Raw genomic sequence first — 21,617 nt, 5'->3', positions numbered from 1 at the left:
GATAGGTGGAGTGATAGGTCAATGTTTCTCTCTCTCTCTCTCAAAACTAATCAATCAATAGCTCAGGGAATGAAAAGGGCAAGGCAAGTAGGCATGTTGTCACCTGAAAGTGTCTGTAGAGGCAGGGAAGTAGTGAAATGCAAGAGGGAGAGGAGTTGGCTTGGGGAGAACTCAGTATGCGTGGTGGCGGGGCCAGCCCAGCCCCCCTGGCTTTGGGGAGTGCTGACATTTCCCAGAAACCTCACTGGCACAGGCAGTCCTTCCAGAGTGCATGAGAGCTTCAGTTTGGACAAACAATTGAAGCTCGTTTTTGCCAGGGGAAGAAATGGATTTACAAAGAAGCGACCAAGGGTGTTAGAGTCATCTGAGTAGGCAGCCAAAAACCTGGCCCAGGGGCAAGAAGCACAACTTTCTAGGCTGCAGACAACTGTCTGCTCCACAGTCACCCAGCCTGGCAGGAAGCCCATGTTTTTCTGTGTATTTGGACCAAACCAACACTTATCCTGTGTCTGTTATGTGACAGGCAAAAAGCTTCTCCTTTTTAAAATTTTATATATTTTTGTCCTCACCTGAGAACATTTTTTCATTGCATTTAGAGGGGAAGGGAGAGAAACAATGATGCAAGAGAGAAACATCCAGACTGGTTTGACTCTTGTACATGCTTGGACTGAGGATCATACGTGCCCAGACCGGAAACCAACTTCATCCTAGGCATGTGTCCTAACCTGGAATTGAACCCGCAACCTGTCGATTATGGGAGGCCGCTTCAACCAACTGAGCCACACTGGCCAGGGCAAAGGTTCTCCTTATAAACTTCATTGGTCAGGAGGTGCTGCCTGAGAAGGCAGCATTGCCGGCCTCTTCTGGGACATAACAGAAGAGTAAACGACTGGCTGGGATCTGTTCCAGAGCCTGAACTTCAAGCACGGCGCTGTCTCCACTAGCCCCAGCTTCCTTGTCCTTGGGCTCAAGAAAAGCCTGCACACGAGCTGAGTCAAGAGGGCGCATGCTCATCTTATGAGCACACGCTTGGACCTTCCTACCTCACTGCTTCTAGGGACCACAAGGAGCGGCTCCCAAACCAGATCCCAAATTCGATGTCATTTCACTTGCCCAGGTCCCCTCAGAAAATGCCACAACAGGGGATACAAACTTTTATATGCTTTATTGATTCAGGGGACCAACAAGGCAGCATTTGGTCAGTTAAGAAAGGCACCTCATTGAAAATACATCACAGTGCTGTCGAGTGATCCCAGCCACAGGATTTGAGGGCAGGAAGGGCAATCTCTGGATGATGTTGCGCAGAACACTTGCTCATTTATTTAAAGGGTCCCGTCACTCATCACAGATGAAAGAAGGCAAGAGCGTGGGGCTGTGGCACGTGCCGGGTAGCTGCTGAGCGCTTGCCCATGAGGTCAGGTGGACTGGTAAATCACTGGTAAGTCGGAAAGGGAGTGGGACTAGCCTGTCCCACCCTCCCTGTGACTCCTGTAAACTTGATTTGCTGGGCCACTGCCCGCCGCGAGCACACCCTGTATCTCTTTCAAATATGGAGATGGTTTTTGATCCCACGGAGAGGGGAGCCAGAGTCAGCAGTGCAACCCCTCTGTCCCAAGCTGCAGCACAGACGGGATGACAGTCTGACTTCCAGCTTCCCTGGCTGGCAACCCATGAGGTTCCGAGACAAAGGCTGAGGACTCTGGCTTTAAAAAATACTGTCGCCGGTCCAGAGTAAATGAGAACCTGGTTTCTCAGAAACAGCTCTACACCTCCCTATTTCTACTTATACCATCCAATCAGTCTTTAAAAAAATTAATTCCTCATACTTTTTTAAGACTCCTACTATATAGAAAAGAGATCGCTTCCCTACAACACTACTGTCCTTCCAGTATTTTTCTCAAGCCCTTCACCACTCTTGGCTCTCCGTCCTTACCCTGACCCCCCCGCCCCCCTCTGCCCAGCACCTAAGAGCAGGGATCACGCCGCAGGGTGATGAGCAGTGGTGCGGTCTCGCCTGGCCTTCTGTTACTAGGCTGAAATAGAGAGGAAAACAAGAGAGAACAAAATGGGTTTTTAAAAACCAAGTAAACATCAGAGAAGGCTGGCATGCTCGCCCCAGCAACCAAATGCATTTAACACTGGACACGTCTCTGCCAGGTGAAAGCTCTCATGCTTGCTGGGGCTAAGGCTGTGGAATTAAATGAAGCAAAACTCAACCTCTAACCAGACCCCCAAAAGGCATATGCATCCCCCATGATCTAGTTTTCACCCGCAGTTCAAGTATCACATGCACGTGTGTGTGCAGGTACGCACATGTGAATGTATGTGGCTGGATGACAAATATTTACCCAAGAATCGTACACATTCAATTAGCAAACATTGGAGGCCCTCAAATTTAAGGTCAAATGCCTGTAAGCGTCCCTGGTCAAAGGGGGGTGGACTCAAAGATTCATGAAGCCACCCTCATCCAGAGAAGAATCCCAGATCCCTGCAGACGGAACTGACAGTTTTGGTTTCACTCCTTTCCCTTGTCCATTCCCAGAAGTCACATGCTTCCCAGAAACACCCGACACCAGACAGGGTGGAGTTAGTTTACAGCCAGGGAAAGAAGGCAGAGCAGAGCCGGCAGACACTCATGGAACCAGACAGAGAGAAGCAAGATGGCCACGTACCCGTGCCCAGCTTCCACGTGGACAGAGGACAAGCCCGCTGGTAGTCCCACAGACAGCAGGAGAGCTCAGGTCAGGTAGAGACGGGCACTTTAGAGCCACTGCATTGAGTCAGCAGATTACGCCAGGGCAGGAGCATTGTTTACTGGACCTGCCACAGATTTTCTAATGGTTTCTCCAGAGGCTGTTGCTTTTGCGGTCCCTCAGAGCAGTCTACTTAATTACCCACCTGCCACAAGTCAAACCAGAGACCAAAAGGCACAGCATGGAACCTGGGGGTGCTTTATAGCCGGGGAGCAGAGGTCAGGCATAGAAGGTGATTACTGTCACAGTTCGTTTTATATTTGGGTGATCTTTTCTTGGGGACTCTGTGGCCACATCATCATGAAGTAAAGGGTGGAGGACTGGGTCTGCAGGGGAGGGGGTTTGGGTTTAAAAGGTCTCTATGTGACTCATCTGAGTTTCACATCTTGGAGATGGGCTGGGTTTGAATACATTCTAATCAAAACGGATCCAAGAACAGGCTTCCTTCAAATCTGTTTTGGTCATCCTTGGAAATGGAGGCAAAATTAAAAATAAAAACAAAATCCACTTTGGGGATGTGGATTGGCTGCTCTCCGATGCCTAGCCTGGATGTTCGGAACAGCCTGAATTGAAAAGGATCTCTCATCTGGTTTAATTCTTTGGCCACAATTTAGTTTTCAAACACAGGTCCCAAATGATTCCTACTTTACAGAAACGTGATGCAGATCACAAAAATACTCCGAGTTGGTTTGGCATCTGCTATGATACCCTCTTCCAGTAATTTCTGGGATCTGAAATGTAAGTACCCTTTGATTCCCATTTAGGGCAAAAAAAAATCAATGTTCCCTGTCCACATACTGACCCATGTGGCTTTTCATTGTGGGTTGGGACACAAGTGGAATTCCTTGCCAACAATCTGCCATCAGGAACTTTGGTCCTGCCTGACTACACTTGATCCTGGATTTCTAACCAGCTGCTGGAGACAGAAAAAATACCAGGGGGTTGGGGCACCTGCCAGATCCCTGAGTTAGTTTATTTTGGTCAAAAAATAAAGTCAAGGGTGTATCTAAAGAAGTAAACGGCTGGTAAAGCAACCTCGCCTGTAACTTAGAAAGTAGGAGCACGCACACACACCTACACCAACCACACACACAGATGAGATGAGAGCTGCACACACACTGAAGATACATCAAGCAAGTGCTTTTTAATCAGTACATCAAACCACATCCTTGCTGGCCGGAGGAAGCTCCCCTCTGCCTGGCCTGTCATTCCCACCCACTGCTCGACAAGGACAGGAGGAAGAAAGAAACGCCCTTTTAGACCCAACACTAGATAAACATAACCAGGTCTTTACATGTGGCTTTGGAGAAGGCTGCTAGGATGCTGGCAAACACGACGTCAGGGGTCTGGGATGCGTCGATGGCGGAGTGGATCCCCCGTTTCCTGTAGTACTCCACCAGTGGGGTGGTCTGAGTGTGGTAGGCCTCCAGGCGAATTTTCAAGGCCTTCTCATTATCATCAGACCGGCGGACCAAGGGCTCCCCAGTGATCTGAGAATAGGAAGAGGACAAGGAAAGGCCAGGACTGTTAGCAAAGGTTTCCTTAGCCAATGCCAGATCCAGATCTGAGACGCTGTCTGATCCCAAAGTCCATCAGTGGGAAAGACATCGCCAGTCTGGAGGGTAAAGAACTATAAAGGGCTTCACCACCCCGGGGAGCTGGTTGCAGGGAAGCCAGAGCACCTGGAACAGCAACGCTGAGGGGAGGGGCTTGTGAGAGGAGGACAGGCGATGCTCTCCCCTCAGCTGTTGCTCAGACTCTTCAGCTCTTAAGACTAACATTTCTAGGTCCAGAAGCAAGAGCGCTAGAGGCCCTCAAACCAGGACAACACATTGAAATCAGAGCTGCGTCAGCAACTGTAACTGCAGCTGTCTGAGGACACTGTGTTTTCACTGGGGCATCTGCCATCGACATTCTGAAAGTACAAGTGAAGTGCACAGGAACTCCGAATAGTAGAACTGCTCATTTTGTGACATGTGACTAAATTAACCCGATGGCTTTGGAACCTGTGTGACCTGATGGACTCGTCTCATAGGCAAAGGCAAATCCAGGAAATTCTCATCATTGCCGGCATGCTCTAAACATATGAAAGACTATTTATGGCAAATGTTACAGTGAACATGTATGAGCCCCTCCCTTTCACACCTGCGAACTACTGAAGACTGCCATAAAACTCGGCGATGTTAATCTAGCCAAAATATCCTGAATTTGTAGGGCATAGTAGAGTCACTGGAGAGAGAGGACATTCTTCTGAAGCAGGTCAACAAACTTCTCTTTAGAACTACCTCCTCCACCCTGGCTCTAATTCTCTGCTCCCGGCAGTCCTCTCCTGATTAGCTGACCGTTTAGGTTACCACGTCGTCAGCAAGGTGCTGCTCTGGACAAAAGACGGGTACAAACTGGGCAATGGGACGCAGCTGGCACTGGTAGCCACCTCGAGGTCAAACAATAAGCCACCTGGAGAGACACTATATAGATGAGCCACAGCTCGTGTGATTTGTATGATAGTTATATTTCTCGTGGTTAAGTTAGTAATACTGGCAGGATAAAGGGAAGGTGGAAAAACAAAGAAAGCAAAAGAAGAAAGGGGAAGGGAAGAAAAGGCGATTTCCTGGCCTGATTCTACATACGTCATCTTTCATGGGCTCCTTTGGGGGGTTGAACTCCTCGTGGTAGGAACGGCCACTCAGGGGGTGAATCAGCCTGAAAGATAGCAAATGAACACAAGTCAGGTGGCCTGAACGTATCCCGAACCGCAGCAGTTTCCAAGCTGACTAGCAGAGACAGAGCAGCTGGACTCAAGGACCTTAACCTCACAGAGAACATAGCTATAGGCACCTTGAGCTTAAGATAACTGGGCTTACGTGTATGAGTATGTTTTCTACTTTGACCCAACATTAACATACAGGTCTGGCTGAGGAGGCTGGTGTAACTGCCTAATTCAGGACGTCAAACAGGGTCTCTGGCACTGGTCTCACAGCCATTCATTCTACTCACCCATTTATTCAACAAGCATTTACTAAGTGCCTAGTCTGGTTCAGGCCTTAAACTGAGTCCAGGAGCTACAGAGCAACGAGTCAGATTCCCTGCTCACGGCAGTGCTTAATTCAGTGGGGGAGACAAATGTGGAGATAGACAACTATAATAAACCTGAGAACCCTTTAACAGAGGTTTGAACAAAATGCTGTCGGGGACAGAGAAACCAACCTGATTTTTTAACTTCACTTGGTTATAAATCCAGAAAGATGCTATTGGAAAAGCATGTCCAATGGATGTAAACGCCACCAGACAACACAGCACCCGTTTGTGATCATGGAGAGCACAGGTGGCCAACACAGGGCCTGCAAGGTGGCAACCATGGCACCTTATTTCTACTCAGCAGTGCTGAGCTCTTGCTTAACTGTGTAAACGTAAGTACAGTTTATACGTTTACATAGTCCTAAAATTACACCTGGCCCTTTGAAGGCAACCGTGAGGCTGAGGTGGCCCCCAGGGAAAACGAGTTTGACACCCCTAAGATAAAGAGAGCCCAACTACTAAAGGGCAATACTCAAGGTGATGGGAAGGTCATGGAACAAGGAGCCCAGTAAGAAGCACTTACTTGTTATTTGAATACATAGCTGGTAGCCGCACTGGTGCTGTGCCTGCTTGGCAACAAGCCTGTGTTCCTGACCTGACGAAGCCACGCCACGAGAGACCAGATACGTTAAGAAGGGAAGGAAGCAGGCTGAACACAGCTCAGCATCCAGGGCTCACTCACTCAGGTTTATGTGGTTTCCCAATCCCGTGCCAACCAAGGTCTGCCTATTTAATTGACGGCAGCTCTCAGGGTCTGTTAGGCCAGAGTGTTCCAACATTTTTCACCTCTTTGTAAGCACAGAAACAGTGCTCAAGGTCCTTGCTCCTCCAGGCCTGCCCAGCTGCTGTGATGGCTAGAAGAATCAATATCTCAGCTCAATAGTTAGGAAAGTCTGCGTTAGACTATCAAAGCCACAGCTGACTAAAATGTAGTGTGTTCTAATGACAGTGCATTTTTCAGGGGTCAAGTGGTCCATTTACAGCAAAGGTGGGTTCATTTATAGCCCTGGAGAGAGGGGGGAGGTGATGGCAGAGCAAACGAGCTGCACTGAGTGGGCCCGTGACTGTACGCCTGTAATGTGAGGATGGGCCCTCCTTTATTTCAGCTGCTGGGGGCACTCATCTGGTGCACCATTGGGAGACCCAGGCACAGGAAGAGTGAAGGCCGTTCGGCTCAACTTTGGCTTTCCCTTTGGGAATGGTGGGGCCACGAGATGGGGGCTCTGTTTCTTCACTTTATGGAGAGCACAGTGCACATAGCAGCCAGATGGCAATCACCTTGACTCCCTCCTCTTCACTTCTTTACAGCTCTTGCCACTCCCAGATTCCCTCAGCCCTCCAGTTATATACAAGAGTGCTCCTTCCCTGCTCACAAACATCATTTTAAGAGGAATGCAAGGCTCATTCCTTAAAAGGAAAGGAAAAGAAAGAAAGCCCAGTCTCCAAGTTCTCAAAATGGAATTGGTCTTCAGTACCAACCAAAACAGCTCTATGAGTCACTGAGCCTGGCCTGGAGGCGGAGGTGGAGATGTGGCTGGGAATCCATGGCCACTGCTACCTCGACTGAAACACTTCGGACACCTGTATCCTCACCCACAAAGTGGGGATGAGACATCAGGCTAACAATACCAGAGAACCAAGTGGAAAGATAGTTAGGATACTAGAGAGCCAACACAGAATAAGTCAAAACCCCAAACCACCAACCATACTTATTCAAGAAATAAAACGATGATCCCAAATTATCAGAAGTGACAGCTGAGCTAATTCAGAAGATATCTACAGTGGGGGCCTTGTGCCAGATTTAAATAAGATGCACATTAAACTGCCGGTTCCTGACTTTCACCGCCAGCACTGTGGGCCAGGAGGTAGAAAGCAGGCTTCTGGTGTCAGTTCTGTCGCTGACCTGCAGAGTGAACTTGGAAAACACCAGTCTGGCTGCCCCATTTCCTCCACTGAGAGGGAAGGGGTCACGCTAAACCACTCACTTCCAGACCGAGACTGGGTCTTCTCTGTTCCGCCCTCCACAGCAATCCTGCACTTCGTTCTTTAGAATCTCTGTTCCCTACCAGCCAGTCCCAGTTAAGGTTTCCATCACTCTACACGGGGGTCAGTCAGGCTGCCAGGTGGGGTCCTTGTCTGTTTCTCATTTCCCCCAATTTAGCCTGTATGCCAGGACCAAGCTAATGTTCCTAGAATGTCGTTTTTGGCACAACACCTAGTGGCTTAAGAACATGCCACGACTCCCGACTCTGTCATCTCTGTCCTCCTCGCCTTGGCAGACCCTCCCCAGTCTAGCTGCCATTCTCCCTTTCCAACAGCTCTCATTCTATGCCCAGCCCTCAGCCTGGTCCCCCAGCTCTGGACAGACATCCTGCCACTGGCCCCGGATAGAACCCCTCCTGCAACCAACATTCATTCTGGCCTCTACTCCCTTCTGGGAAAGCCACCAAAATCCTCTCTATCCAGGAAGGTCAAGTTTGACATTACACCTCTCCTAGGTGGCCTTCCCTCTCTCCCCAGACCCTCTTCTTGGACTTCCCACCTCACTAAACAGCCCAGGTGTTGTGTATGGTTTGTAAACTCTGGGGTCAGAGGTGGGCGTCGTATTATTCTTCTATATCCTCTCCTGCTTCCTGCCCCTAGGACCGTGCTGGGCACAAAGCAGGTCTTCAGGAAGCAGGCCAACTGAATCACAGGCCCTCAGTGTCACCAAGTACTGCTAACATCTGCTGTGCACACCAGGGCCCCCCACCCTGGTGACGTCCTGCCCTGTCAATCCTACTGCTTCTTGGCCCACATCCACTCAGTCTATCTACCCTGTGCCAATGGGGACGCAAAGAAATAACAGTTCCTGCACTGAAGGAGCTAGAAACACGAAACTGGACATTTGAAAAGAAAATTAATATAAGATGATCGCACTGCATCTAATAGAGCCGTATAGGAAAACGCCTCTACCACTCCCTCTTTTGTCTGTTGATAAGCTTGCCTCTCTCTCTGAAGATATGGACAGCGGACACATGGAAAAAATGTTCAATCTCATCAGGAAATTAAAGCACTACAATTTACAATAAGAAAGCAGGTTCCCCCTAATTAAATTCAAAATTTTACATGTACTGTGATGGTCACAGCATCGATCTGACAGTGAACAACTGGAGGAAACGCGGATGCACAACAATATGGAACAACTAAGTGCACGATGGTTCATCTGTGAAATGTGATACAGCGATTAAAACACCGGGGTCACAGTCACAGAAGTCTGGGTCCCTGACGTAGGCTGACTACCTCCACGAGATCCATGAAAATGACACGGGAATAAAAAAAGCCAAAGCGCACAGTGAAGAGATTGTGGGGAGCTATCAGTGGCTGAGAGCTTTCAACACGATCCTGGAAGGCACAGAGAAGACGCAGGGTGAAGAGTGGAAGAGGGCGGAGGAGACACGCCTGAAGCACACACTTGTGTATGATCTTTCAGAACACACTTGCTCAGATGCAGACGCGTTTCTGTGTTCAATGTTGACTACTATAGAGAAACAAGCAATTTATTTTATTTTATTTATTATTTTTTTAAAAAGAGAGGGAGAGAAACATCAATGTGTGGTTGTCTCTCATGAACCCCCTACTGGGGACCTGGCTCGCAACCCAGGCATGTGCCCTGACTGGGGATTGAACCTGCAACCCTTTGGTTCGCAGGCCCGTGCTCAGTCTACCAAGCTACACCAGCCTATTTTATTTTATTTTTTAAGATTTTACTTGTTTATTTTTATTTATTTATTAATATTTTAATTTTTTTAGATTTTATTTATTTATCTTTAGAGGGGAAGGGAAGGAGAGAAGTATCAATGTATGGTTGCCTCTTGTGAGTCCCCTGCTGGGAACTGGCCTGCAACCCAGGCATGTGCCCTGACTGGGAATTGAACTGTGATTGTGTGGTTCGCAGGCCCGCGCTCAATCCACTGAGCTATGCCAGCCAGGGCTACTTGTTTATTTTTAGAAAGAGGGGAAGGGAGGAAGAAAGAGAGGGAGAGAAACATTGATGTACAAGGGAAACATTGATTGGTTGCCTTTCACACTCCCCATCAGGGGTCCTGGCCCACAACCCAGGCATGTGCCCTGACTGGGAATCAAACCCGCAACCTTTTTTGGTTTGTGGCACATCACCCAACCCATGAGCCACACCAGCCAGGGATAGAAACAAGCACTTTACAACAAAACACACAAAAACCCCACATTGGTTGTGGCTAAGGTGGCTGTACCACAAGCAAATTTTCTTTCATTTTCTAAACTTGGTATAGATGGTCATATTATTTTTATAACAAAAGGCCTACAGCAAGATATGGCAACTCCAACTTAAGTCAGATTTTAAAAAGCACTAAAACAGAGGTACACAACAATACAAACAGGAAAAAATATATAAAAAATAAAACAGTAGTACGCATGTAAAGAAGTTACCATTTCTTGGGCACATATAATACCCAAGGCTCTGAACTACACAGGTGTTATCTAACCTGCAGAATCGTTCCACACACAGGTGTTATAACCCTCTTCCGATTATGAGGAACCAGCACTTGCCGAGAGTCAGAGGCAAAGGGTGACAGGCCTGCCATGCTGACTCCAAGTCCCTTGCTCTTCTTTCCACATCCCCATCAGTGTCACCACTTCAGCAGATGTCACCAATAAGATCAATCCATGTTGAAATGGCACCAAGCTTCATGATTAGGACTAGGCAAGAGCATAGCCTGACTAATCTCTGAAGAAGCACGAAAAGAAGGGACCTTCTGGGGACAAATACCTTCCTGTGATTCTCCGGATCAGCAGTGAGTCTGGGATGCGGAACTCGATCACAGAATCAAGCTTCTCTTTCCTCTTCTCCATGAGGTTGTCAAGCTGTAAAAGAGTGTGTGTCCCACCTAAGCTACCAGAGCTGGACCAGACCCATTTCCCTCAAAGGAATTAAGAGATTAAGGGCCAGAGTTCATTATCGAGCAATGGCGACACAAAACTGACCCACTCACCATTTCTGCCTGCCTCACAGTCCGAGGAAAGCCATCTAGAAGAAAACCATTTTTGCACGGAGGGGTGTCCAAATTCTTCTCAATGAGTTCCACTACCATTTCATCACTCACCTGAAGGTCAAGAACAAAACAGCCTTGGGTTTAAATACACTAACTAGGTGACATTTAACCCAATTCCCTGGCCACAAGTTGGTGTCCACACATACAACTTGACTGCTGCAGGGGACAGTGGTGGTTGACCAGAATGCAGAAACCTTCCCATGTTCCCTGTTTACCGATTTTGATCAGGCTCACAGTAGAGGGACCCAGGCCACCCTGGACAGGAGGCAACAGAGAAGTTCACTGAATAGGCAAGATAGGATTAGAACCACAGAACTCAGGAACCTCTCTGAAAACCCCAAATGAAGGCCCTTCCCAGCTTTCAAAAACTGGTTTCCTCCTGGGCCTTCAGATAAAAAAAAGTCTCCTGCTAGTATTGCTGGGAAGGCTGCCCATCTCGGCAGCTAATGCTTTTATCTCCTAGGACCAGCTGCAAACGAGGGGGCAAAGTATAAACTTTGCAACTAAGTGAAGACTGGAGATAAGTAATCTTGGGGCCACATCCCAACTTTTTCTCAGTACACCATCTTTTGCCAAGATCCAAAGTCCAGAATATCTAGCTTTCTAGCCTGACTCAAGGCCTGGCTGACAGGAAGGGAAAGCTGGAGGAAAGGCAGGTGGGTGGACAGGCAGGGGTACCATTCCACATAGGCACTGAATGCACAGCCTGACGGGAAGGGTTAATTCAGGAACGGAGGCAACGCCCAGCACCTTCCCTAACCAGCATGCTAAGTAAGTTATAAAAAGGCCAGAGGGCCAAACAAAAAATGACTTCCAAAGGTGATTTGCAGAAGCCAAGTCCCAGAATAACTCAGTTACAATTAAATTCTGGCACTAATCAAAGAAGATTTAAGAGATAATAGATTGCATTTGTTTAATCAGATTAACTGGACTAGGAACTAGAGAAAATACTATTATATCCCCCCAACAGGAAGGATTATGTCTGTCAAAAGCAATTGTTAGAGACAATGAACAGTCACAAAAGTAGTTCACAAACACCCTGTGGCTCCTTGAGTTCTCTCTTCAACACATCCTGGAGTTTTTCCCTCGGGAAGGCAGTTTAATTTTTGACTCAAAAAACTGGGTCTAATACTCAATGCATCAACACAAAGGGATCTCAAGAATACTACGAATAAAATACCTGCCATAAATTCAGAACCAGTAAGCTGCCACTCTGAAGTTCATGTCATGTGCCAGTTTGTTAAAACTCCCGTAGCACAGGGCCGGCCAACAGAACTTCCTGCGAGGAGGGAAATGTGCCATGTCCGAGCCGGCAGGCACACACCTGAAATGTGGCAAGTGCCACCGAGGAACCGAAACTCTTTCCAGTAGCTCCACGTGGCTAGTGGCTACCCTTCTAGGCAGTGCGGGTCTACACTCGGAGGAACATCAACGCACTCTGGCACCACCACACCTACCAGTTTCCCGGCATCCATGGTTGCCTTCAGCTTCTTCCCCAGCTCTGAGCCAGAAGCCACCATGGCCCTCAGCATGTCCCCGGTGGCCAGATGGCAGACACAGAAGTTTTTGGCCAACTTGGGTGCCTGTGGTGGGGAGGGAAAAAACCCCAAAATACAGTTATTACTGCAGGCCCTGGGTCAGACTTCCTGGGTGTGAACCTGGCGCTGCTGCTTACTAGCGGTGGGAGTTTTGGCAAATGCCTATTTCCTTACCTGTAACAGGGATAAAAGTACTTCATGTTATATTCTAACATATAACAATTACAAAGTTATAATAAGAATGACCTAATACATGTAAAGTACCTAGCATGCAGGGAGCCGTCATATTAGCTGTTTTTCCTACTTCCACTACACACATCGGTGACACATGAGCCTCAGTTTCCCCAATATAAAAAGGACAAATCAAAAAAGCAGTATCAATACTTCATATGGCTGCTGTGAGGTTGAAGTGAGTTCACATATGTAAAGCACAATGCCTGGCATGTAATGTGTTGAATGAATATTTGTGAAAGAAATGAATGTGAGATTGTCAAGTGCTGGCCAGGGGCCTGAGAGGCAGAAGGGGCAAGGTGAGGAACAGAGGTTCCCCTGGCAGATGGTTCTTCTTCCCTCTCAGTAGCTGCATCATCTTGGCCAAATCCCTTAACCTCGCAGAAGCTCAGTTTCCTCATCTGTTTCAAAAGAAGGCAAAAAGCCTCCATTGAGGAAGGTAGCTGTGAGGATCCGAGAGGATGTAGGTGAAGAGCACCTGGCAAACAGTAAGCACTTACTATCAGTTTTAAGAAGCAGTATAGCCTTTTCATTAAGAGTATCAGACTTGAGAATCAAACAGCCTGGGTTTCAGACTTCAGGTCTACCAATGACTAGATAGATACTAGACTTGAGAAAAATTGTATTACCTTTCTAAGTTTCAAATTTCCTCTAAGTAACATGGAGATGGTAACAGTAGCTACACCACTGAGTCAATCTGATTACACAGAGTTCCGCGTGGGCAGGGCCAGGTCCGTAGGAAGTGCCCAGTGAACACTAGCTGTTGCTGTAACCCCTGGCCCAAGTCCACATTCATTTCATATAGAAATGGATTTACTCATTCATCACACTGATGTCTCTCCCGAGAACCCTCCTGGGAGCCAGGCGAACAGATGAATAGGAGGCGGAGACCCTGTCCTCTCTGAGCCCATACTTCGGGGGACCATACATCAGAATGAAGATTAGAGGAAGAAACCCTGGACAGTTCAACACTGGTTTTGTACCTGCAATCTTCCATCCCCCAAACAAACAAAAAGACTGTAGAACTCATGAGGAACAGAATCAGTTCAAGGACCTTAAAACTTAGCTTCCTGGCTCACTTGTTTTATTAAAAAGGAGGTTTGAATCCTTGTTCAAACCAGTTCTTTGGGAGTTTCCTTAGGTACACACAGTAACAACTTAATAGATGGGGCTCAGTCCAGCAAATTCTGGTTTGTGATCCATGGAATGATTCAAGCAAAGAAATGACTTCATAGCAAAACAGCACACATATAAGAAGGCCTTAAAAACTCTGGAGAACCAATGAAGGTCAGGACTTGGTAAACCTTCCGGTTCTGCAGACTGGCCGAGGCGCCACACACCCAGAGAACTGTGCTTTTCTGCCAGTCTTTCTCCTTGATTGGTGAAATTAACTTGGGTGGAAGATTTGGAGGTCACGCTTGTTCAAGGGGAAAGGCTGGCTGAAGCACCAGAGAAGACGTGCTGTTAGCAGCACAGAACCTAGGTATTCTATCTGAATCCCCACCAAACTACAGCACCCTTCCAGGTGACTGGACTCTACAGCTACGTGGAAGAACGCTCCAACGGAGGAGACGCGGCATGGCAGAAGACTAACTCGCCATTCCCTGCTGGCTGCAAGGGAGTCAGTGTGATGGGCTGCAAAGAGCTCAGACTTTGGAGTCAGACAGATTTGCCCATATACCTGGCCTAAGCCCTCGATAGATGCATGACCTTGAGCTAGTTACTCAACTTCTGAGAATCTGTTTCCACATCAGCCAAGTGGGATTATGGGATAACCTGCACTTCTTAGAGCTGTTGTGAGGATAAAATGCCTCTTAACTTACCATGCAACCTTAGGCCATAGACTCTTTGAGACTGTTTCCTCATCTATAAATTAGGGATATTATTACCAAAATCACTGGATGGGTAGGAGGAAGAACCAAAGGCTGCTAACAAGTTATCGTTCTTGATCTAATCGTGAAAATCCTAGCATCTGCCAGAGTTGCTCACTGGCCACTTCCCGTTTGGCACTTCAGCACTTTTATGTATTGTTTCCATTCACGTTCATTTCTGCCTCTACACCTAGATTAATAGCAACAGTGTAAGATGATGGCTGCTACTCAAGAATCAGTCATGAGTTCAAATCTTGCCTTTGCTACTTCATGTGAATTCTGGGGCAAGGTACGGCCTCTGGGCTTCAATTTCCCAGTAAAAAGGCATGGGTAACAACAGGACCTACCACCCACGACTCTAGGCTCAAATAAGAGGACACATGTAAAGTCTCTGGCTGGGCACCTGCTACATAATTGAGCAAAGGGTAACTATTTTGCACATTACATCCCCTCCTCAAGGGCAAGGGCCGCCCTCTGCATCTCCAGCACCTTAACTTGTTCAGCAAAATGCACACATGGTAGGAGAAAAGCTAACCTAGGGCAGCAGATAGCAGCAGGAAGAACGGGAGCTTTGGAGTCATTTGGGTGCAAGGTCTGCCAATTACTTGCTATGTAACCTAGAGAAGCCCTCTGAACTTGAGTTTGTAGCTATAAAAGGGGGAATGAGAGTGTGGGCCTCACTATGCTGACAGTCACTGCACTGACATAGCTGACAGAGCCCGACCTGCAGGACAGCAGTGATTGCCTGTATGTGCCTGGCCTTGCGTTGGTACAGATTGGACACGTGAAAGGAAATGTGAAGGGGCTGGCAAATAAAACACAGAATGTAAACCTATGTTTTGGCCACACTGTAGGAACATCCAACCCCAAAAGGGAGAAGGAAGTAAGGTCATTTAAATAAAATAACAAACTCACGTATTCTGTGTTGGGAACCAAACCGCCCTGCCTGTTTTCAGAAACTGTAACCATCCCCCCCACCCCCCACCCCCGTGGCTAAGGCTGAGTAAAAAGACCTTGGGAACATAAGCCACTGAGGACACAAAGCTTATCCTCCCAGCAGGGGTGCAGCCTCTACCCCCTCTACTGGACCCTGCTTCGCCCTGGTGGATGACTGGTTAGGCAATGATGGGTGAGATTCCTCAAGGGAGGGACAACTTAAGACAGGCATGGTCATAACTAAGCCATTAGGGAAGGACTTAGGGGACTAAGAAAAGAGGTGATGGACCCTCACCCCTCGGCTTTGACATAGCCTGAGTCCTCATTCTATCTGTACAAAGTCTCGTACTAATCTCTTGGCTGCTGGCATCCCCCACCTGACTTAAGCCTAAAACAATGTAGAAGGTGGGTGCAACCCTGTGCTGGAAAGGGTGGTTTTCTGGGAGCATTAGGCCTAAGAAAGAATGCATAAAATCCTATGAAACCTGCTTTGCTAAGAATGTCCTCAATTTAAATGATAAGGGTCCAAGCATAAAATGAATTTGTTTCCCAAAGTTTCATGGTGCTTTGTATCTGACCCTGACTCAGAATAAGCCCTTATAGTTCTTTGAATGTTATATATTGTTTGATCATTACTGCCTGACAATGACTGATTAACTTTATACCCTGTATTTCTATGCAAATTAAACCCAGGAAAAGCCCACTGAGGAACAGGCTCAAGGCCCTTCTCCTCTGAGAGATTGGCCACCTTTCCTCTCCAAGCAGATCATGTCTTAGTAGACTTCTTCTCATCCACTGCAGCCGGGGGAGCTCTGCAGGCAGAGACCCCCCCGCCCTGGCCCCAGTTCTAGACATTGTAAACATCATTATGTTGATGAAAAAGGAGTTTTAAAAGGCTTAAACATTTTTTGTTAATAATGAGAAGTTTTAATAGGAAACAGATTTTATTTTAGTAACACCAACACAAAATACTGAGTTATACAGGTTAAAAAAACAGACATACTAGTGGGAAGAAATCCAAATCACTGAGCAGGTACTAGACACAAACCTAGGTTAGGGATTTTACGTCAAAGATTGCAAACATTTACCAATAGGGGCAGACGGGCAATGCAAATGAATGAAGTTGGTCAAATATAAGCAGCAGGCACCCAAGAGCGCTATGCGGGGTGCAGGAGGGCACACCTAAAGTGGCGTTGCCACTCAATTGCATGGCAGGCCAGAGCAGAGGCCCAGAGCCGCAAACATGACTTCTCAAGAGAAACTCCCCTGGCTGGTGTAGCTCAGTGGATTGAGTGCGGGCCTGCGAACCACACGATCGCGGTTCGATTCCCAGTCAGGGCACATGCCTGGGTTGCAGGCCAGTTCCCGGCAGGAGACTTACAAGAGGCAACCATACATTGATGTTTCTCTCCTTCTCTCCTTCCCTTCCCTTCTAAAGATAAATAAATAAAATCTTAAAAAAAAAAAGAGAGAAACTGGAGCTCGGCATGTGTGAGTGAAATTTCACAACTGAAAACTATGTGGTCACCTTATTGTTTTGAAAGCTGACAAATAAAAGGAACAAATCAAGCATTTATCCTGCCTTTTCTACACAAACCATGCCAAATAGCAGGCGAAAGTTTCTCTTTATAGAAATGGTTTGGCTAACAAACAAAAAGAGAATGATATAATTTGAACACCACCATTGTGCTACCCTCCATGAATTCCTGGACCAGATGCTGAACACCCAAGACAAGCAGGCCTGATGTGCCTCTCCATGGATAGCACGTACCACCTGCGACACTGGCCATGAAACTGAACTTGGTTCTGTTAAGTGTCTGATCAATCTCCCAATTTGTAGGAAACAGAGAGGAAAGGGGAAGATGTTCAATATGCCATGGATATACAGTAAAAAATTCCCAGAGAGACAATACCAGGACAAATGACCCAGTCACACACATGCGTGTGTGCGCGCGCACACACACACACACACACACAAGCGATGGGACAGCTGTAAATTAAGAGACCTGTAGAGATCACATTTGTGAGACAAAGGGAAATATGAACCCTATTATAAATTGTTAATTTTTTAGGGGATATTGTGCTTGTTTATAAAAAAAGAATTCATCTTTTATTGAGTGATACCCACTGAAATATTTACAAATGAAATGTTATAATGTCTGGGTGTTGCTTTAAACTAATCTGTGAAGGGGGAGTGAACGAGAAAGGAATGGGCACAAGCTGACGCTGGTTGGGGCTGGATAGCAGGTATGCGGGGCTTCTCACACCAGCCCGCCTTCTTTCGTGCGTTCAAACTCTTCATAATAAAGTGGGGGCGCCTTTGCAAGCAAAGTGCTGCTGTAGGCTACCACTTTGTAACCTGATTTATGAACACCTCTTTCTTTATTTAACTCCATAAAACTGCAACCTTCAGTATTCCCATTGTCCCCAGTATTAAAAGCTGTATTGAGGTTAAGTGACCCTTCCTTCAAGTCCCAGCTCTAATCACATCTCCTCTACTTCCACAAAGCCTCTGACCAGCTCCTACCATACCCACAATTTTATAAATAAGAGGACAATTTTCTTCAAATCTTGCTGACTACATCACCCTTTACACTGAAATAGATATAAGTTGGTGTGGGGGTGATGGGGGATGGAGATGTATTACTAAGATGAGGGAATCGATAATTATTGAATACCTACTATGTGCCAGGTTGTCACCTATATACCTACAGGTGCTTTCACACACATATATGTCATTATCTTCCAAAATCTGGCAAACTTTTGGTCTACATGGGCACTGCTTTATCTGAATGCGTAAGGTGGGGGACTACTTTATCTCGTATGAGGAAGGTAGGGGACCTATTTTTCAGATGAGAACACTGAGGCTTGGAAGTTACAAAGTTTGCCAGACTGTATAAAGCCATTGTCCCAGCACTGGGTGGCTTGTTCATTTCCCAACTACGGAAAGTATTAACTTCACTATGAACTAAGAAAAAATAATCAATGCCTTTGAGCTACCCCATTTATATTCACAGCAGAAGTCTGCCAAGGCTAAAGAAGGCTACAGGTTACCCAATAACTGAGGGTGGTAGCAACAGGAAAGAGACTCAGTGTTACTGAGGACAGGGGGATTGGGTAACAGTGAGCTCCAAAGAAGAATCAGCTCAGGCTACAGAGAATAAAGGGTAAGCGGTCCTTCTTGACCTCGTGCCCAGAACTCAAAAGCAAAATCACAGGAATGAACTGAATCTTCCAGACATCCTTTCCCACCATCCACATGAATCTGTATCCATCCATTTCCAGTAATCTCATCAGGTGCCAAGTGATGTGCTGGGTGCCCCAAGATGGTCTGTTTGCCAACACTTTGCAGTCTTTGCAAGTGTCGGAAGAGCAGAGTAGGCAGTCCCCAGAACCCCATTCACTTGGCAGCCCAGACTTTCAAGAATTCCCTCTTTGGAATCTAACAAGCAGGAGCCTGGGGCCTGGGGGCAATGCCAGGCCCAAGGCAGGAAGGGTTGATGATTCAACCTGTGGACTTCCAAAACCCAGCCTTTGGGCCCATTCCACCCCAGACACCAAGTGAGGCCCCACAGTCTGCTAGTGAAGAAGGTAACTTCAGACTCCAATTGCTTGGAGCCCGTGGCTCTTGAGGTTTCAGGCTCCCCTGAGTCATTTTTGATAACTTGGGAAAGCCACCTGACTTCCTGGGCCTGTTTTCTGAACTGTAGATTTAGGTACCCACCTCACACTCCTCCCCAGCTTAAATGGCTCACGCAGGTCATACTTCACTTCTCTTAGCAGTAGTCTATCTTAGCAGTACTGTACTAATCAGCACATGCCAGCTCCCACTCTGCTCCACGCGCTAGAGCCGCTCCGCCACCTTCAGTCATTAATCATTATAAGAAACGCTCCCCTATCTTGAGTGCCTGGAATGAAACCCTGGGCAGTGCTCCCCCAAATCACACGGAATCTGGGATTCCTGCCGTCACTCGAGCTGTAATCTATATGTCTCAGCCCAGTGCTCAACCCTACCCTTCAAAACCCTCAGCTTCTAACTTCTTAAGAGATCTAATCAGTTCTTAGATCTCCTAACAAGACACCTCAAGCTTGGATCCCTCCAGAACTTTAATCCTAACTCACACTTCCACGACCTCCAATTTCGACCCTTCCCCAAACGCCTTGCCAGAACCCCAGACGCCGGCTAGGGCACCGCAGGAAACAGCCCGCGGCGTCTCTCTGGGGCGGTCCGGACCTCCAGCCTCCCTGACCTTGGAGTTCCGTGGGCTCCCCCATCACGCCCGGCCCTACAGCTCACCTGGGTACCCTTTCCGGCCCCGGGCGGCCCCAGCAGCACGGCCCGGATGCCTTTAGGATTCTCTGGGGCCGGGTCGGCCACGGGTACGTTGGGAGCCATGGCTTCCGAAGCCTCTCACTCCTTAAGCCGCTTACACACCTTTCAGGTCCAATGCTTCCAGGCCACCGCGCCACGCACGTACGCAAGCCCCACTCTCCTCTCACACTGGCTCCTCGCCACGTCTGTCAGTCCCCTTTTCCCGCCCCTGAGCGCGACGGACACCTTAACGTACCAACCACGAGGTGGGAGTAAGGAAGGGGTGGGTCAACGTAAACTGGAGTGGGGTGGGGCTCCTGGCGGGTGTGTGGAGTGGGCGGGGTGGGCTGAGTGGGCGGGAAAAGGTGAAGGCCTACCAGAGGCCCTCTGGGAGTTCTACTTACGCTTTTTGACAGTTATGACACCGGCAACTCCGGCGATCCCGCTGAAATTGCCCGTGAGAGTGTAAGTTGGTGAAATCAGTTTTCGTAACAAATTGGCATTATGTATCAAATATTTGGTCTGGCAGTTCCACTTCCAAGAATTTAAAGGACATAACCAAGGATATACGTGAAGATTTGTGTAACAAAGGTATTAACTGTAGCATTTATAACAACCCAAAAGCCCAAAACAAACAAACCAAAAAAAAGAAAAGGTAATATCCCAAATGTTCAACGATAAAGTTTGTTTAAATAAATGGTGAAAATTTGTATACTCGAGTCCCCCCTCCCCCGCCCCTGCCAAGATATTTGATCACATGGGAAGGTGTTCACAAAACAGGCTATACGATTGCAGTTAGGACAAAACCCCAATTGTGTCTGATAGCTACGCGTGATCGTCTCTGCACAGCGTCATTACATGAGCTTCTCCCCTTCTTAGTGCATGTTTATATTTCAAAAAGTCCTCCAGTGAATTCTATAATAAGCAGATACTTCTCTTGTAATAAGCAAATGACTTTTTTAAGTCAGGAAAAGGTAGTTTTTCTCAAAAGAGATGACTTTTCTTGGACAGGGAAATAATTTCTACAGCTTTCTGGTGTGTGATAGTTTCATCCACACCCTCTCCGAAGCAAGCCCTGGAACTCTGGCAGGCCAGACCCAGGGGCCTCTTTGGACCTCCAGTCCAGAGTGTGATGATGAAACAATTGTGTTTTCTCCCAGGCTCAGAGTGACTCATCTCCTACAACCTGGTAATACATTTGCTAGCCCTTTAGCTTGATTTCTTCTATTTTACCTCACAAAAGGAGTTAACTTCATTCTTCATCTCTACCCTGGACCTGTATAAGGTGTGCCTAACCTTGAAGGAGACAGGACTGGTTATGCTCATTTTTCAGGAAGATATGCAGTGATCAGCCCAAAGCCACACAGTAGCAGAGTCACAACCCTGGGAACCCTGGCAAGCACAGGGTTCATGGGGTTGAGGGTGGGAAAGCAGCCAAAACTCATATATTGGCTGAAGGAAGCTGCTATGTGGCCAAAATTCACTTCAGTCCAAGAAGACCAGAGTTTATGAAGGATTTCCCAGGGCACCAGGCAAGGGGCATAGGAGCAGCCTATCCTTTCTACCAGCGATCCCTACAGTGACACTTACCAAACATGGACTCCTGAGGAGCAAAGCAACTAAGACTACACATAAATATACACAGTGTAAGGTTTAGTTCTTCAGGTTTTAAAAATGTTCTAGGCTCTTGGGCATAATAAGGACCATAAGAGAAATATTGAGAGCCCAGGGGAAAGAGGGAGTACCACATTCATCTTCTACTCAAGTACTAATGTTTTAAATATCTAATTAATTAATTAAAGATTAAGTAATTAAAATTAATTAAA

The 21,617-nt window shown here is 47.2% G+C and overlaps 1 protein-coding gene across 3 annotated transcripts; it reads right to left on the bottom strand.

The window, feature by feature from the left end:
- Nucleotides 1-1,146: 1,146 nt before the first annotated feature.
- Nucleotides 1,147-19,982, bottom strand: AK2 (adenylate kinase 2). Of its 3 annotated transcripts, XM_037061520.1 has the most exons (7): nt 19,777-19,979; nt 12,361-12,486; nt 10,844-10,954; nt 10,621-10,715; nt 5,384-5,456; nt 4,048-4,243; nt 1,147-2,033 (listed from the first exon to the last, which is right to left on the bottom strand). In XM_037061520.1, exons 1-7 carry the CDS (start codon nt 19,873-19,875, stop codon nt 2,029-2,031), a joined length of 705 nt encoding a protein of 234 aa, XP_036917415.1. In that variant the 5' UTR covers nt 19,876-19,979; the 3' UTR covers nt 1,147-2,028. The 3 variants fall into 3 exon arrangements, with proteins under 3 accessions (XP_036917415.1, XP_036917414.1, XP_036917416.1); XM_037061519.1 differs by lacking the exon at nt 1,147-2,033 and having other exon boundaries at nt 2,815-4,243; nt 19,777-19,980; XM_037061521.1 differs by lacking the exons at nt 1,147-2,033; nt 4,048-4,243; nt 10,621-10,715 and having other exon boundaries at nt 5,385-5,456; nt 19,777-19,982.
- Nucleotides 19,983-21,617: the final 1,635 nt, after the last annotated feature.

Source organism: Sturnira hondurensis, unplaced genomic scaffold (assembly GCF_014824575.4).
Source record: "Sturnira hondurensis isolate 20B ecotype Veracruz unplaced genomic scaffold, ASM1482457v3 Scaffold0013381, whole genome shotgun sequence".
Taxonomy (NCBI): domain Eukaryota; kingdom Metazoa; phylum Chordata; class Mammalia; order Chiroptera; family Phyllostomidae; genus Sturnira; species Sturnira hondurensis.
The sequence above is the reverse complement of the archived record's forward strand: the minus strand, read 5'-3'. Positions and strand labels throughout refer to the sequence as shown.

Excerpts from the sequence above, each read along its gene's own strand:
- AK2 (XM_037061519.1), bottom strand. The coding sequence starts at position 19,875 with ATGGCTCCCAACGTACCCGTGGCCGACCCGGCCCCAGAGAATCCTAAA. Across the intron at positions 12,487-19,776 it reads GGGCCGGAAAGGGTACCCAG|GCACCCAAGTTGGCCAAAAA; the intron begins GTGAGCTGTAGG and ends TCCCCACCACAG. Across the intron at positions 10,955-12,360 it reads CCATGGATGCCGGGAAACTG|GTGAGTGATGAAATGGTAGT; the intron begins GTAGGTGTGGTG and ends CTTGACCTTCAG.